Source organism: Phaethon aethereus (assembly GCF_964289735.1).
Source record: "Phaethon aethereus genome assembly, chromosome: 17".
Lineage (NCBI taxonomy): Eukaryota > Metazoa > Chordata > Aves > Phaethontiformes > Phaethontidae > Phaethon > Phaethon aethereus.
Window position 1 is genome coordinate 9802324 of NC_138593.1, and position 18704 is coordinate 9821027.

General features: G+C 40.4%; 1 protein-coding gene across 1 annotated transcript; it reads right to left on the reverse strand.

Annotated features, from left to right (window-relative positions):
* Positions 1-3707: 3707 nt before the first annotated feature.
* On the reverse strand, positions 3708-17938 carry TOP3B (DNA topoisomerase III beta; the record flags this gene model as incomplete). Its single annotated transcript, XM_082007532.1, has 17 exons — positions 3708-4189; positions 5051-5252; positions 5493-5593; positions 6035-6184; positions 6443-6571; positions 7374-7547; positions 8260-8406; positions 9673-9778; positions 10017-10171; positions 10495-10585; positions 11503-11616; positions 12678-12834; positions 13290-13486; positions 14422-14496; positions 15857-15963; positions 16981-17112; positions 17869-17938. 17 exons carry the CDS (start codon positions 17936-17938, stop codon positions 3708-3710), a joined length of 2589 nt encoding a protein of 862 aa, XP_081863658.1.
* Between the last annotated feature and the right edge of the window lie 766 nt (positions 17939-18704).

Here is an 18704-nt window from a genome sequence, read left to right on the forward strand (position 1 = left end):
TCCTGCCTCACACAGAGCTGTGTAACAGTGTAACTCTGCTGCAGTGTGGTACCAAAGCACAATGCCATTCCCTTATTTCAGCCAACCAAGAAATGGCAAAAGTCTTTCCCAGAAAGACATTAGCCTGAATATTCAAGTTTGGGAAAAAAAAAAAACTCAAAACATCCCCCCCCCGCCACGAACAAGGTCTTTAATGCTGTTTGTAGTCCCCATCTCCTCCTCAATATTCAAACATCTAGACATGAACAGGTGACATGTCTTAACTTCCAAACAGCAGCAGTTTCCAGCACGCACAAATAGAAACACCTTTTTACTTCTGGTATTGAGAGTGATAAGGACTCTGTCCTTACACTGTAACATCTTCCAGGGGTAGCTGGATATAACTGAACATTTTTAGAGGAGGAAGGAATAAAACATCAGATGCTGCAAAGTCAAGACAGAGAACACGTTACCCAGAAGCACTAGTACATGTTCAGTGAAATAATATTGCTGCAGTACCTTGATTTCTTGTTTTCTCCTTGTCAGACATCTTTATTTCAGAGTGTTAACTCATGTTCTGTTCCCATTCTACTGAAAAAACTAGCAAACACAATATACTTCACACTTTTTAAATCGCAAGAGATCTCTGAAAAGAAAGGGGAAGCACGGTTAATGCCTTCAAAACTTGTTTATTTTTTATAGGGGAATACTTCACATAGGATCCCATAATAAGTTATTTATGAAAAAGAGAAGGCCGCTATTACACTGTTTTAAGCAAGATGCTCAGTTTTGTGAAGGATCTGAGTGCTCTAAACTCCTGCTGAACTTAGTACAAATTTAGGATTCATGACAGATTGACGGACAGGGCACAAAGTTAACTCTGCTCAGCAACAGAGAGTGCTGAAGTTTTTAGAGATTTCTAAGCCATTAAAGCTATGGAGATTCTTATCCCGCCTCTTCCCTTTGTATTCCCATGCTACGCTATAGCAGCCTGTATCCTGCAACGTCCCTGCTATGATCACTCCCTACTGGCAGTTCCAGGAACAAAAATTGTCTTAAAATAGTTGAATGATTTAGGAGAGAGCAACCCTAAACATGGAATGAAGTCACCCCTTCAGTATTACTGGCCCTAAAACAGCCACCAATCACTTTCAGACAGATGTTTTTTGTCTGTGCTGTATTCTTTCCCTGCTCCTATCAGAGATGTAATCCTTTTTTTCCTTCCACAGAAAAATAATTATCAGATTATCAAAAATCTGCATTTTGATACTCTTAATCCTGAGGACTGCACTGCCTGTGCCTTTTGGCACCAACTTTCTAGTGACACCAGCTGCTGCTTCCCTCTCTCCAGGCTGACAAAAGAAAGCATCCTAGGGCACACTAGTGGCATGTCAGCAGGGACAAGTGTGCAGCCATATCATATAGATCAATTCATATTTAGTCTTTCATCAGCTATGGGAGCCAAACCGATCTCCGCTCTTGAGTGAATTATGTTATTTCAAAGATAACTTCCTAAACAATAAAGGCTTTCCCCTGAGCTTTTCCCATGCAGTATAAACTGAAAGAAGAGATTTATTTCATAAGCTGTAATTCCTCTCTCTTTTCCAGTAAGAACCATAGACGTGAGAGATGCAGTGCTTACCTCAAACGTTAGAGAGACACATTTCCAGGGACTTAATCATTTTAAGAAGTTTCTTTCTCTCATGTACCTTTTAAAGCAATCCCAGGAATATGCCTCTAAGTTTTAAGCAGAAACTGAAAGCGCTCATCACCTCTGCATTCTTTCCACTCCACTCTAGAGATAATCAGAAATTTCTACATCAGAAAGAACTTTGCCATTTGCAGTAGTTACAAGGGAGCCACTGAAATCTGCCATAACACGTAACAGCTCACTTTGAGAGAAAGATCCCAGCACTTTATTTCCACTGGGGCTAATACAGCTAAGGGGTTTTACAAGCAAAAGTCTGTGCACAAATGGCCAAAATAAAAGCCATGCTTGGAGGAGGAGGAAAGTGTTCACACACAGCTCAAACCCACGACAAATGACTAATGACAGGTTTCCCACACTTCCAGGGCCACTGTCTCCATGTATCACAGAAATCCCAGCCAACAGCCAGTGTCATACAGAGCAGCAGAAGCTAGATGAGCACACAGGTATTTTTGGAGCCATAGCGTAGTGTATGAAAGCAGGCTACAGAGGTAAGAGAGGACTTAACAAGTGAATCAATAGAACTACCCTTAAAGTTATTATAGTTTATGCTAAGATCTATGGCTCTAAGACATTACAGCAAGATGACCTTTAAAATATGAAAAGAAACTACACACTCCAGGCTAAGGGAGATGCAAAGACAGTTTGTTTATACCAGAAATAACACTTAATGGAAGAAAACAAACAAGAACTACAAAAAGAAACTTCTACCTATGGCTGGGTCTTTTAGGTAATACTGTTAAAACATAGTTCATGTTTGAGCTGTAACTGTATAAACATTGATCAGAGGAACAGGCTTGGTTGGGGCTGTGGTGTTTTGTCTTGCGTTCTCTCGTTCAGTAAATGCACACACTGTGCCAATTAAAACAGCAGAGTTGTACATTACCTTTTGTAGGGACTTGTCTTTCCTTTCTGTTGCCAGTGAATTGCGTGTCAAGTTGCTCTCTGCATAGCCTGTGTTCAAATGCAGTGGCCTTTGCACCATCTAAAACTGCGATGGCATCCTCCCATCCAACCACAACTAGCGCTGAAACTGTTTTGGGGGTATAGATGATACAAACTGTACTTCATCAGGTGACCAGATAGGATTAGCTACGTGCACATGGAAGGAAAGGAGAGAGTATTATATATTTGTACAGTTAGATTTTGTAATATGGCACCCAGTGGTTAGATACCGTTCCATATAAAAACATGAGGGCACCCTCCTTTTGATGACAAAACTAACCAACACTGAAATGACAATCTGGGGTACAGACAGTGCAAACTGTATTTGATCAGGTATGATCAGCTATATGAACACAGAGGAAAAGAGCAGCATGGGTATTCTATCTGACCTCCAGCAGCAGGCGGAGGCCTCATTTAACTCAGGCCCATTGACCAAAAGACAGTAACTTGGCTGCGCAGACCATAATTTGAGAATCACCGCCCAATGCAGATATTCCCCTTCACGTGTATAATTTCCATTTTGTATGTCTCTTGGCATTATTCTCTTATGCAGCAGAGTGACAGATCTGAAGCAGTGCTCTTGCTATTGCAGATTTAATTTAAAAGCCTGACAGCTACTAATAATTTGTTATTTTTGAAGATTCAAAGTAAGATGAAACAAGTCTCATTCCACGCCTGAAGACTACAGCAGCATAACGCTGATCTTAATCAGGGCTCATATTCCTGTCACTTGTAGTGCTAGAAGTGCTAACAAAGGCCTCAGAAAAGGCAGAAGAGGGAAATTTCATTTCCTGTCTATCAGCCACAGACAACAGTCTAGGTAGACTTCTTGAGTCTCCCTACTGTTTGTGAGCTCTACTTGGACCAATGAATTCCAATTAAAACCTTAAAGGCTTACTCGGTTACTAACTGATCATCCAGAAGAATTTGTTTTGTGATTTAATCAAGGCGTACAACAATCTAAGGTGTTTAACTTTTCTAACAAGAGGAAAGCAGTGAAGATCAAAAATATTTAAAAATGAACTTGAAGGGAAATAAATTTTTATAAGAAGTTTATTTTTCTGTTGTACGGCTATTATACAAAGTAAGCAGCCAGAGCTGCCATTTTGTCCTTGGGTTTCTTTGGATTGAGTCTTCCTCCAGGCCTTCGGCCTTTACCTCTTCCTCGACCTTGCCTTTTTCCTTGTCCCCCACGGTGCATGGGGTGCCTCATGGCTGCATGTTTCAGCTCCACCAGATCTTGAAATACAGGATCACAGAATATGCAGCCCGAATGCTGGGTCTCATCACCAGGTAGAGGAGATTTGGCTTTGTTAAAATCTACGTCCACAAGGGCTGCATCACACAAGTCGCAGGTCTCTGGCGACACTCGGACTTTGTGGGCATTCTCGAAGAAGTGCACAATCACGTTGCATTTGTTGCAGGCCATCTTCCACTTGGGACCTGACGTCGAGTCTAGCACCAGAACCCCATTCTCACATTCAACGCACTGCCCAATTCCAAGCATGCTAAGAGAATGCTGGCACGTGGGGTGGGTGCATTCATTACAGCCCATTCCTGGTGGAGGAATAAAAAAGCCATACCACAAGGAACCCTTTGTATCACCACACAGTTTGGAGGGAGTGAGACACAGAATTCAAAGAGAGCTTAGTACATTATAGGTTTTCTAAGTTTGCTACAGATTGGAACCACTCCCCAAATGGCAACTTGCCTTTTCACAGAGTCAGAATAATCCCTTGCTCAAAACTCTTCTTTTATAATGGCTTTCAGAGATGCCAGATACTGCCATGGTACAGTACAGGCAGTGTGGACACGTGATGAAAACCAGTTATGCTTTCAATTAAATGTATGGCTCCTAACCAACTGCTATTTTATACTTGCACTATACACCATTAGTACAAGACATTTTTAATTAAAAGATAATAAAAAGATGCCAAAAATCTCCTGATACTCAGAGCTTCAAAGCATCACCTGAAGTAAGTTTTGATCTCACTGTCACCAAATCAAATGCAACTTTTACCCCTCCTTTTATCCTTCCACAGATTTTGACACACCACCTATATCAGTATCAAAACACTCTCAGACCTGGCCTTAATCTACAGTCTTACCCATACCAAGCATACTCCAATTTCCAACGTGTCAGAATCTCAGTGTCTTTCACTGTATACTGAGTGTTAGGAAGGTCACTAACTGTGCATGCATCTAAATTTGTTTCTTTTAATAAAAAAAAAGTATTCAGAAATTAACTAATAAAATTTGGTCAGCGAGTTTGATGTGAATTTTAGGTATCTGTAATCTAATCTGAACAGCATTTGCTACTAAGCAATGCTGTTAGAAACTACTGAAAAGCACACTGCATAGACTGCACCTAACTTATTTCAAGTGAGGGTGATCCCTACACGTTTACCGAATTCTTACCTTTTTTCATATCCCTGAAGGGAGGATGGTTGTAACAGTATGGACAGAGCGGGTAGCTTTTTCCTCTGGATCCAGACGACCACAGCACCAGCTCAAAGTCATCTAAGGGGCAACGCAACTCTTTGTAGAGTTTAATGGTACCATTCTGTGGGAGGCTGTAGGTGTCGTCACAGTGAGAGCAGTGCAGACGACTTGGCTTGGCCTGGAAATAGAATGCAAATCTCCAGAACAACATCAATGTCAACAGAGCTCAAAACTTGCAGTAAATCCAACTAGGGCTGCTCTCTAGTTTGCTCCCCATGGAAAAACTCCAGCAGGCTTTTTGTTTTAGAAATGCACTTTGACAACCACATTTGAATCCAAATCCAATCATGGAAAACGGGTTTCTACTTAATGCTCCCCAGAAAGTGAAATTTAAATTACAAGCATGAGGAGAAGTTACCTGAATATACTTCATGAAACGATGGCATTTGCCACAGCGGGAAAGAGGTTTACCCGTGGCAGCTAAGGGTGAAAAAGACACTTCCATCAGCTCATCCATACCTGCAGAAAAGAGAATCACATTTATGTTAGAATTCTAGCTCTTAAGAGGAAACCTGACATCATCTACAGGACCTGTGAAGACATGGGAATGGAAATATTTTCTCCACAATACTCTTCCTTGTTTAGGAGGACTTTTTAAATACACAGTGTTTTGCACTGAGCATGCACAAACACCCAAGGGTAAGTACTTCAGCCAGTCTGAAGTTTTTGAAAACTCACCACTACACAGTCACAAAATAAATTTGAAGTAGAGTTTTGGAGCCATGATTCAGTCCATTTCCTTCCAGAGAGCAACTGAATTTGACTGGAAACTTCCAGTCCTGGCACAACTTTTCAGTAAGCCTAAATATCTGAAAGGAACCTAATATATAAGTATTCTCTACTAGTATCTTTGCAACAATTAAATAATTGTAGAGAACGCCACATGTAAAAAAGTTTTACCTGCAATAGAATCCACAAAATAGTGAAATTTCCTTTTGAAAATGTCAAGGGTATGCTCCAGGACCTGATGATAATTTGCTTTACCGAGAGCTATTAGGTTGAGTTGCTTCTCTACAGCACTGCGGATCGTAGGAAGAACCAATTCTGCATCTAACAGAAAACCAGAGACAGCAGCAATAGAGAAGCAGCAATGAAAGATCAAAAAATGGGGATAGGAAACTGTCCATACATAAACTGACATAAAAATAAACAAATGGGTTTTAATTATTATCGTCTTTTGAATTACTAATACTTTCCTAGAGGCATCATTTCAAACAGAAATGCTGTCACTTGTACAGGGACAACAGTCCATGAAATGCTGAAGGGAAAAGAAGGTAAGAGGATGGAAAGGGAAGAACATTAACTGACCTATTTTGTAATAACCATGAACCAGAACAATGCCAAGGTTTGTAGGCTTTAGTCTCCGACCACTCTCCACTGTGACATAGTTTCGCTGGCAAATGTTGTTAATGTGGACTGGAATACTTGCATCAGTTCCTGCCACACAAAGGAAAACAATATATCCATCCTGAACAAAATGAATTTTTCATTGGACTACTCATTTCCAACTTCTCTGGTTTCACGTCAAATTATGTGGCTCCTGAGACTGCTTAAAATTCAGACACCTTTTTACTGTTACCCAACTTCCAGTGAGTAACTTCCCTCTCTGATAACTCTGATAACTCCTTTGCAGTTCTGAGAATTCTGAAACATATGTTTTAACCTTAATTCTTTAATCTCTTCCAAGGAATTACTACTGGGAAGACACCTATTCTCACAATCACTTATTCTGGAAAAACACAGTGGAGTAAGAGACTATGTTTGTTTTGACCAGACAAATTTATGAAAATGCATCAAAGGAAACAAGCCAGATTGAAAAAGAAAAGTAGTATTGTGATACATTGCATAATAAGATATATAAGGACTACTGGAGCCAGCAAAAGTGAACCAAGCTGTAAAGACAGGAAATCATTCCTAAAAATGGGAAGGTGCATTCTTCCACACAACACCAGCTTTTTCTGACAGAGAAGTCACAAGGACGTGTTACAAAAGGATACTGCTTTGTCCAGAAACTAGGCATAAGGATAAGAAAGGGAAAGGAATGTGGGGGAAGAGATAATCTACCATCTGCTAAAAGGTGCTACAGGCATTGTGGTTTGATGGGAAAGAGATCATTACTGTACATATTCAAACGAATAATGAAAGGTGATAACTGACAGAGAGTTCAGAGGAGTGATTCCGACTCTTTGCACTCTTGGTGGATGTATTACAGGCTAACATAAGTTAAGTAAGTTCCTACCAATGCCATGCTTCTCCATCAGCGTGATAAGTTCTGCTTCTGTCAGGTAATCAGGAGGACTGGTTTGCTTTTCCAGCAATTTAATTTCACCAATTGGAAAAAGATCTCCTTTCTCGCAGTGGGGAAGGCTCTCTTCTAACGGGATGCTGTGCCACGGCATAATTTCTGTGAACCCTGGAGATGAAGAGACAAACAAACAAAAATAATGAGAGCTTACATTCACAACTTTCAAAAGGACAAGGTATACATTTCTAATTTTAACATGGGCCTCATTATACAGATCAAAGTTAAGATGTTGTCTGCCATACCATGCAGAAAATATCTGAGGCTAGGAATACTGAGGAAATACAGTATCACAACATGGTTATCTCCCACTGCACTGCATCAGATCCGTTTTGCGCATTACTCGAATCACGTTGATACATGAAAAAAAGTAAACCGATGGCAAGAGTTCTTAAAAAGGAAATGTAAATAGTAAGTCGTATTAATGTAATAAGGACTATTGGGACAGTTTACCATAAACATCTCAGTGGTGGTGTTACATTCTTTTTACGGAGGCCCAAGAAAAAAATCCGCCTTTGTGTAATTTAACCCTCAAAAGGCATTGGCTGTCTATAAAAAGACTGGTCTTCACACTAGCAAATGGGGCATTAAATCTTTTGGACTACTACATGAAAAATAAGGCTTTTTCTATTGTAACTGAAGTATATGAAGAATGTACATTTTTCTATATGAAACTGAATGAAGACGAAGAGTTGGTCTTGATAGCTCAGAAAACATCTTCAAAATTGTACTCGTCCCCAGATCTTCACTTTTATATCCATTCTATGTATTAATGGGGGAAAAATAATCTGTAGCTAACGAATTACTCCCTGGTTAGTCTTACCTGGTGAAGTTACCACTTTTCCAATACAGGTAAAACGTTCAGGGCCAATACTGAAAGAAATGGTGGTTTGTAGGTACTTGCAATCAGCGCTGACAGTGGCAATGAAATGCCTAGTTATGTACTCATATAGTCGCCATCCATCTCCACCTGAGGATAAACATCATCTTACACAACTCAAGTCCTGCAGCTCTGCGTAAAATCTGCACTAAAAGGTACCAGATTTCCACAGGTATCACAGGAAAAACTGGTACCTAAAAGAAAATAGCATTCCAAAGTTAATCTAGTTTCTCCTTGAAAATTTCCTGCCTATAGCATCATGTCATACAGACATGAGGTGCATGCAGATGCTCTTGGAAAAGGACTGCAAATTTAGCCAGCCCATCTCCCAATTCTGCAATGTGTTTGAATGAGAGGATAAAGTAGAAAAGACTTTTTTTTTCCTTAAAAATAAAAAAACAGAAAAACCACACAAAAAAAAAACATATGAACAAAAATAAAATGCTCTACTGCTTAGTGCCACTGGAGACCACACTCCATTCTAAACCCTGAAATGGGATTCTAGTGGCAACTGCCACACTGCACACTGGGCTGCTTGAAGTCCTGCAAGAAATCACTAAAATACTACTTATTAACACTAATCTAGATTAAAATTCAAAGTACAAGTTTCCCTATCCACAATCTACAGTTAGGAAATTGAATAGTTGAAAGGTTACACTGCTATGAACAGAAACTCAGCTTCTAAATCTTAGTCCTGTGGTTTGCGTATTTGATCTTGCTGTGTATATACAAAAAAAAAACTTGCATGGCCATTCAGTAACCTATACAATTACTCAAAATTTTAAAGCTTTTTTTTTTCCTATTTAGATTGAGATTATCTCACCGATTCATGAAAATCGGAAGTTATCAGTTTTCTACAATAATCTTAGCTATTACTAACAAACAGTACAATACATTCACTACACTTTTTATAACCTTAAAATCGCCTTTTCAAGGATCACAACATACAGAAAGTAAAATGTTACATTTTAATATAAAAACCACAAACCATGGAGACTAAATCAAAATGTGACTGAAGTTTGACTTTCAAGCACAAATACACAATAACATCCCAGTACTTTGAAGCTACTGTTCTGGGGCAAATTTCTCCCAGAGAATGTAGGCATTAAGTTGTTAAGTTGGCTATTGTTTTTTCTTAGCAGTACCACAGTCCCTAGGATCAATTACTGAATAGCAGGCCAGCTCTGAACTTGACTGTCATCAGAAGTTTAAATTAGGATAAAATCTGCTCTCCACTTCCTGTCATTGAAATAATTCCATTTTCAGTTAAAACTCAGGGATTTTCACACTGGCTCCTATACCTCAAGGAACTAATTTCTGTACATAGTGTTCCAACACTACTGAATTTGCCTATACCTAATTCTGCTTCTGTTCCAGCTCTCATTGGAGTAATGGGAGGATGGTCTCCGGCATCATGGCCTTTCCTTGGACGATTAATGCCTTCTGATAGCAATGCTTTTACCTGAGTGCAGGAAGAGACAAAACAGGCTGGCTGAAGTGGATAACAGGTCTCTCTCAGCAGATTAAGAAAACTTTTCAGATCAAATCCATAATACAACATCCATACATAAAAGCAATTACAGGTATTTATTGTTTCTAAAGATCTATAAGGTCATAATATACCAAGTAAGATACGTTCTAAAACACAAGACTAAAGAATGATCTATTAAACAGTACAGGTTTATGCTTCATGTACTCACAGTTTCTGCCCAATAAGGATTATTGGCTTGCTGTCTCAAACATCCTTTCAAGTCAAAATTTTCTGGATAATGGGTAGTTTCTGTTCGAGGGTAGCTAATATAACCCTGAGTATAAAGACGCTCTGCTATTTGCATGGCATGTTGTGGACCCATTCCTAAGATGGGATAGGAGAAAACAAAAATCATCTACACATCGCTGTGATTATGATTTGTTCGCTGCATCTGAGAGTATACCTTATCAAAGCATTTAAATAAATCACAGTTTGCCCTTTCCATAAGACTTCTGTCACCTTGACACCTTGATCTTGCCCAGCTTTTCACTTTTGACAAGCTTTCTAAACTTGATCCTTCCCAAAAATGATGTATTACAGGGAGAGGAGGCTATCAAACTACATTTGATACGTCCTTAATTATTTCATCTGAGAAGCCAAAATATTTTGCTTTAAAACAGTGTGAAAATCTGAACTTTTACACATACCTAAAGCAGCACTGGCCACTCGTAGCATTTCTACCGTGTTCAGAGCCAGTGGTCTCTGCTTCACCTTCTCTTTTTTACTCACAGATTCTACCTAGAAAATAGCATTTTCCCAGTAAAAGTTTTGAAGTTTGGTAACTGATAAACGTTTAATTTCCATCATGCCTATAAACACGTGGCGTACCTAACATTACCTATTCTTGTCATACCTGCTTTGTTTTCTTCAAACAGTAGCCACCAATGTGTTTTTACTTTAGGAAATCTGACTGAAGATAATTTTACCAAATTTTGAAGTTCTAGTCCTAAGGTCCCTTTGTGCTATAGGCTAGATCAGGCATATAACTGGGAATGCAGAAAGGCAGATTATTATCTTTACTTCCCATTTACCTCAGCAGCATGTAGTTACCTCAGCTGCACGTAGTTTCAGTGCTACAAGGATTCAGTGCTTATTCTGAGGAATTGTCCTAACTATAAGGATCCAGGTTTTTAAAAGTTTCATGCAGTCTTTGAACCTTGATGGCTATAAGCACTTACATCCAAACATACTGTCAAACAAGTATTGAACAGAGCAGAACTAGAAGTTAATTGGCTATAAAGACTGCACCATACACATGATTAAAAATTTAACTGCAGTAATATTGCCACATAAGTAATTAAATTCTGATTTATACCATGTCTCATGGGAAATAAGAGGTCTACTTGGAGAGATCTGAACAGTATTTCTTAGCAGGTTTAGTAATGAAGACTTCCTATCATGAGTGATGATCATTTTCAAAGTCAATATTAAGAAGGCGCTTCTGCTGAGATGACCACACTAACATAATACGGAGTACAATAAAAGAAATCTCTTGCCCGTTACTCTCATTTACACAAAGTTGAATGGAGTAAAAAACAAGATACAGATATTCTACATCCTTCTTTAATAAAAAACAATATGCAGCAAATAAAATATTAAATGGCATTTCCTTTATATAAAATATGGCTCTACTGACGCTTAGTAAATATTCCTACCTTTGCTTCTTTTGCCATCTTTGTTATATTCAGGAACATTTGGGCAATCTCACGATCAAACACCCTCACTCTATCCCAATCCAAAGTGAGAGAACTTTCTTTTTCAGGGTTCACCTAATGGACAAAAAAAAAAATTTCCTACTAATTGCCTTAGTTACTAGAAGTGTAAGGATACAAATTTTCAACAATAATCCCACAAGCAAATCCTAATAATACCTGTACTAGGACACAAGGACTTCAAACGTGCAACTGTACTCTAACACAGAAAGATGGAGCACTTTTTGTTCTGGGGTCAGCAGAATGACTGGAATTATTCCTGCACTTAACTGAAATACTATTCTTATTTTTAGTGCTGGGAACAGTAAAGGCTGAAATGGGCAGAAATTCAAAGTTTACCACTTTGATTTAGCAAAATCAATATTTTTTATTAAACTGTAACTAGATCATGATCCCAGCTACAAAAATAAATATGAAGCAACCAATAAGACACCACAAAACTCTCAGAAAACAGGCACCAGTATTTCCAGCATGACACACGAGACACATCAGAAAACAGATGACAATAGACACCAGATTTTTTTTTTTTTTAATATCTAAAAATGGCAACTTTTTACCATCTACCCCTTATTTGTTTAAAAAATCCTTGTGATCACAAGCAGTAAAACCATGTTGGTTTGCTCTCGGAGCTTGGACAGCAGCAAGGCTATAAAACTACCATAAGCTCCCAAAGTATTCAGAGGACTCAATTGCCAATTAACACAATGAGCATTTTATTTGCCTTAAAATTCCAATACTGAGCAATGCCAATGTTTGTTGGCAGCCTAATTAATTCCTGGATTCAAATTAATAACACAGCCCAAGGACCCCAGGGAACAAAAGCAAACCATTTTAAGTAGTCTTTTTGGCTGAGTCTAAGCTTAGATGGCTAGCACTGAAGAATTCTTATAAGCAGCAGGCAATAACCACTTTTATACAAAACTGACATCCTGGAATCTCTTCTAGAGAGCGTGGTGAACTGTGGTGTGGTGAACTGAATAAGAACACATGAGTAAATTGTAGGCATTGTGAATTCTTGTCACCAGCTACAAATTTATGAATGAGCAAAATGAAAATAAGTGCATTTCTTTGGTAAAAATATATGTTCCTCATATACCAACAAGTATTGTAAAACCTACTTTAGCTTGCAGCACCCAGTAAGTCTCAGGCTTAAATGACTGGATTTTGTCATGCCTTTCAACACAGAATCCAAGCGTTGGGGTCTGACATGGCCCAAAGGAGATGAGGGAGCTGTCTAAATTCCCATATTTCCCCTGAAAATATTTAGTCTGAAACCTAAGAAAGGAAAAAAAACACAAAAACCAGGAACAAGTACATTGATTTCCTCATTCCCACAGAAAGCAAAAGTTTTCATTAACTTACACACACAAATAAGAGCAATCTATTAAAACATTCAGGCATTAGGAAAAAAGCATTCTGAGAAACATAGTCTCTTAAAGCAAATTAAGTCATAATTACTTTGCCTCACAGAATTCTGTTTATTCCCAAAGAAATATGCAAGAACAACATAAAATAAGAAATAAGAACAGAATACCATAACTGCTGATAGTACTTCACCTAGCTCAGTTAAAGCCATAACAAAATTTTTTTACTTCTTTTTAATTGTCTGTGCATAAAATTGTTCAGTTTGGCACTGAGCAAAATTAGCCACTTGAGTTCCAAGGCATATTTTGTGGACAAAGCACTATTCCTGAACCTTTCATAAAACTGTCTGTAATCTATGCTGTCACCTTGTAAACGCACAGCCAATTCTAAGATCCAGCTCCTGGCGGGCATCCACTGAAAGAGCTTCATTGCGATTGGGTTCTCCCAAGTGATTCATGGCATTGCAGATGTCTGTGTCAGTAATAGAACTGAATTTAGCTCTATAAATCGTCCTTTCGGTGCTACGAGGTTTGTTCATAACAGGAAGAACAGCATCAAGAACCTAATGAAGATCAGAAGCATATTTTAAGAGTAATTGAAAGTTAAGCACTTAAGTCAGTTTTTCTCTCTAAAGAAGAAAAAAATAAAAAACAAAACCACTCTCCATAAAATATTTGCTGATACATAACTAGTTTCTTAATTCAGTAAGATGTCATGGCAATACACTAACTGATAAGCAAGAGCAGTATTCGTCTATGCACTCAGAAGCATATTAAGAATTAGGAAAACTTAAGGATTTATTTATTAAACAGCAACTGCTGGAAGTGAAGCGCTATTCTTAGCTAAGTGTGAAGAAATTCACCAGTGCAGCTGCAGCACCTTTTGGTGAACACTTACCAGTTTCCATCTGGGTTTATTCTATGTATTGTCTGGGCCCAGTTATGATACAGTGGTATTTTAAAGAACTTACAACAATTTCTTGATAAAACGTGCTTCTTTAAACAAAAAATACTCTTCACAGAGACTTCTGGGAATAGGATGTTAAAAAAAAAAAAATCTTTGCACACCGAAGTTTTAGTTCTATACCTCTTCTATGCGGAGTCCACAGTCCTGTGGTAAGCCTACACCTAAAAGCGGCTTTCATGCTCAAGAGTCTAATTGTTTAATGAAGAAATATAATAGAGATCAAGTTTTATAAGGACAGCAAAATAACTACTCCAGCTGTGAAATACAGACCAATTCTCAGAGCACTGGAATGTTCGAATGTTTAAAAGACCTTATTGCTCATCTCAGATGAGCAACAGCTATGAAACTGATTTATTCTCTTTAACTGACATGTTAGGAGTTCAAAAGCACATGAGTTTTTCCACCAAGCCTTTAAAAGTTCATTCAGCTGAGTTTGAATTTTACTGTATATCCATAAAACAGTATGTTGATAGTATTGTAGGTCACAGACAAACGTTAGGGTATTATAAGTCTTAAAAATGGAAATCTTACCTCAAAACAGATGTTTTCTCCTTCCTTATCACAATCCAACCACAAGACAATACAATCACAGCCTCTTCCCTCCACCTGTGAGAAAAATTAGCACAGTTCATCAACTCAAGAAAGACCAACCTCCTCACTATCTGTATACTTTTTGTTTCTATTTTAAAAGTACTAGAGATAATTTGGTGCAAAAACGATTGGAAGAATATAGCAGAAGTGACAAGAAGTCTGCACTTAAACAGTGGTTGAAGAGAGAAGCAAGCTGTGCTTCATGGGACCAGAAGTCTGCCTACAAGATGCTCTTCTGCAGGAGCTGAAAAAAAATCAGCCTAGCTCTACAGCAGCAAAGGTCTCCTGAAAATGCCACAGTCTGTGTGCGCAGCCTTGGACACAGTCGCTTCCCCTTTCCGTACCTTAGTTTCCACATCATTAAAAAAAACAAATCAAGAAACACTTTCCTAGTTTATAAACACATATACTTGCCTTTCAGAAAGTATTATTCTGTAAAAGCAACTAAGCTACCACTTTCCTCCCAGACAGGTGCGTGTGAAGAGTGAACAATAACCAACATAGACTTATTTTAAAGAAGGCATTTGCAAGCTATGCCTTGCACTTGCTGTTAGGAGCAAAACATGCATCCAACGCTCCAATTTTGAGAAGCAGGATATCAACAGTCAAAAAACTCATAAGGCAATGGCAAAAGTGAATTCAACAAGGCAAAGATTACAGACAGTGTCAAAACCAGTAAAATTAATAAAATAGATCTAACCTTGGCAAAAAGCTGCTTCCTGTAGGGAAAAAAATCCTTATTTAGGAACATACTAATTTCTCTCCTACCCTAGAAGAGCTCTAGCATTATGTACAGCGTGTTGCCAAACACTGCCCACTTTTGGGAAGCAGGCAAACAGACCTACTAAATCAAACGTTCAACAACCTGCTGCGTGCAAAACAGTGCATTCAGGTGGCCCGTCTGCCTTAGTAGAGGGAAGAGAGGTAATAAAAACATTTTGAAGGACATGGAATGCTCTGGCATTACCCTCCAAGAGAAAACTATCTGTGGTGAAGACAGACTCAATTTCTTATCCTAGAGTGAAGATAATCGACCCACTCTAAGAGCTGGGAGAGAGTTATATTTCCGGTTCTTAAATAAAGCTAGCTAACCTGTAAGAATTTATTACTATTTTTTAAAACCAAGGCTAATTCATAGCACAACGCTACACTGCTCCTTCAAAATTATTAGTAATTTTTACTGCTTTTCCAGAAACAGAATAGTTTCTCTTATTTTTCTTGACGGGATAAAAATAGGTCTCATTGCTTCCTCCAGCAGAGGAAGAATAGGAACAATGAATCCTTGAAGATGGAATATGCTCCAGATGAAATGAAGAAAAAGAATGCCGAGGAAAAAAGATAGCTCTCAAATAATTTAACTCATAAGAAAGAATACCTGTAAAAACTTCACCATAGTCAGTTTGGGATTAGCTTCTTTCTTTTCTGTGGGAGCTTTGCTGAAAAGTTCTGCTGGATCCACTTTGTCCCAGCTATTATATTTTCCTGAAAAGCAGAAGTACATTAAGCAGAGCTCTAAATATGCACTACAACAACCACCAACTAACAGCAAAGAACATTACTTTGGAAAACACTTGGCTTTCAAGATTTGTCTCTGAAACCTTTCTATCCTAACACATCCAGCTTTATCAAGGGACCCTTTAGCATTACGTGAATTGCAGCTATCATTTTCAAACATACGAAGGAAAAAAAAAAATGCTACACATCTTTCAGAAATTTTCATGTGAGCTATTAGAACACCTTCTGTTTCTACAATTAATTGATCGGGTGAGCTATTTTTCCTTGTTTTTTACAGCGCACACATAATGTGCACGTTGCGCTCTGGTTTACTGTTCATTATTAACGGCCAGTTATGTCTCAGCCCTGTTATGCCACGGAGCATCCTGTGTCATCTTCTCATATCAATACATTTGTTCATTTGCATTTTTCTGAAGTAACTGATAGTAGTATTGCTTAGCAATTACACTAAACAATACCACTTCAAAGCACTGTGTCAATGACTCAAAATGTATTCCTCATAAAACTTGTGAGGTCATTATCATTAAAGGAAGTACAGTAGTCCCATGACTAGTCCCACATTTCAAAGCAAGTTAGCGACAGGATTCCTTGTGCATTATCCTTGCCGCATCTCTACTTTGCAGTAATACTCTACAATGCTTTAGAGAATATCCCTTTGGACTCTGCATTCCTTACTCACCTTTCATCCAAAGTACCAACGCACTTTTACAGGCTAGCAAATTGAGCCTCATCTCCCCTCATTTTCCAGGGACATAATTCAGGCACAGAAAATATAAGCAGCATGCCCAAAGTTGTGCAAGAAGCCAGCCAGAGAACTAGAAACAAAAATCAAGAGCTGCTGACCGTAAGTGATCTTTTCATCTTCCTTTCCTCTCCAGTTTTAACATTCTTCCTAAATTATTTCCACAATGAGTATTTTCCTTCATTAGAAGCCCTTCACTGTTTCACAACCCGTATTAGTTAAAACATTTCATTAATAAATACCTATGAAATCCAAAGTCATGACATGACCACACACAGATGTCATCTTGAAATGGGCACTCTGTCCTACAAATGATCCCGTGTACTCATGCACAGAGCATGCACCATTCAGTCCCTTGCGAGAGGACATATTTCCTGTGAAAATAAGATCATAAATATCAACAGGATAAAAAAATTACTGAAATAACATTATTTTGTGTGAAATGACAACCCCCTTTTTTTTGATCTTACACCATCAGGGTCTTCCTGATGACAAAATTCTACACCTTGGTCAAGTACTTATTTTGGTTAATTATCACTTTAAAACTTTTTTGAAGCATATTTAATTTTCAATTGAAGCTATGCAATGTCTCCTCCATCCCTTCCCTCCCACCGAGAAATCCTTATGAAAAGACAGCTGGTTTTCTAGACCAGTACAGTTATAATAAATCCATTCTGCTTTCCAGATGATTTGTAAAATATTTACTATAGCTTCAAAAATCTCAGAACAGCAGCTTGCTACCCGATTGGCACTTGCCTGAAACCATACGCACCAACACACGCTACAGTTACATAAAACATCAAAATCAGATTTCCTTTGTTCTTGCATCGAACAGGCATGGGCACATAAAAATAAACAGAACGAGAAGTGCCACCCAGTTGTTTTATGGACTGCGGCCCGCCCGAAGCCACCATTCCCGGGGTCAGCTGCCCCAAGACGACCAAGCACCCGACCAGGGCGTTTCTCGGCCTCCCTCCACCTGCAGCAACACCCGGCGCGCGGCAGCACCGTTTGCCTCAGTGCAGCCAGCACCGATCCCCTCGGCGGGGCCGCGCGCTCCCGGGCGCGCCGGCTCCGCCGCCGGCAGGACAACGAGCAGAAGAACTGAAGCCACAGGCTTGCTTTCCTACCCCTCGAGAGGATCTTGGCGATGGACTGGGCCAGAGAAGGCTTCTCCGCAACCATCAGAACGGTCTTCATTTCAGCTGACGAGTCGCACGGTGCCGCAGGGCTTAACGGTACGGCCTGGGTTTACCGGAGACCCCGGCACGCAGCTCCTGAGCGAACGCCAGCCCTCGGCCTGGAGAGAGAGAGCGCACGGCGGGTTTACCGCAGAACCACCTGCAGTAAAACACAACTGTGAAGACTAGAAAGGCGGCGGCAGATGCCGCAGCTCCCGCGGCCGGGGAGGCGCGCGCCCTCCCCTCCGGGCTCCGCGGTGCCCGGGCCCGCCCGGCCGCTGAGAAGCCCCGCGGGGCAGAGAGGCGGCCCGCAGCCGCGCGGCCGGGAATCGCTTCCCTCCGAGGTTCACACACCAGCAGGGGCCTGCCGGCGACAGAGGCCGAGAGGAGCCGCGCCGCCGCCCGCTCCGCCGCTCCCTGGGGGGCGAGGAAAAGCGGGCAGCGCCCCCCGCCCGGCCGCGGCCCCGCTCCGCACCTCAGCAGGCGGCCATGGCCCGCGCTTGCACTGCCGGGTCACGGAGCCGGAAGGCGCGGGCGGGCTGGCGGCACCGCCCGCTGAAGCGGCGCGGGCGGGCGCGGTGCCCACCCCCCGCGGGCCGCCACCGCCTCGGCCCCGCCCCTCCGCGGGGAGCGCGCGAGCGCCCCCCACCCCGCGCCGGCGGCCGCTAGCGCGAGCGCCCCCTGGCGGAGCGGAAGGGGCTGCGGGCGGCGGGCGCATCCCCCGTGGGCCCGTTCCCCTCCCCGTCGGTTTTACCCCGGGGGCTCTAACAACGCCAGACCTCACG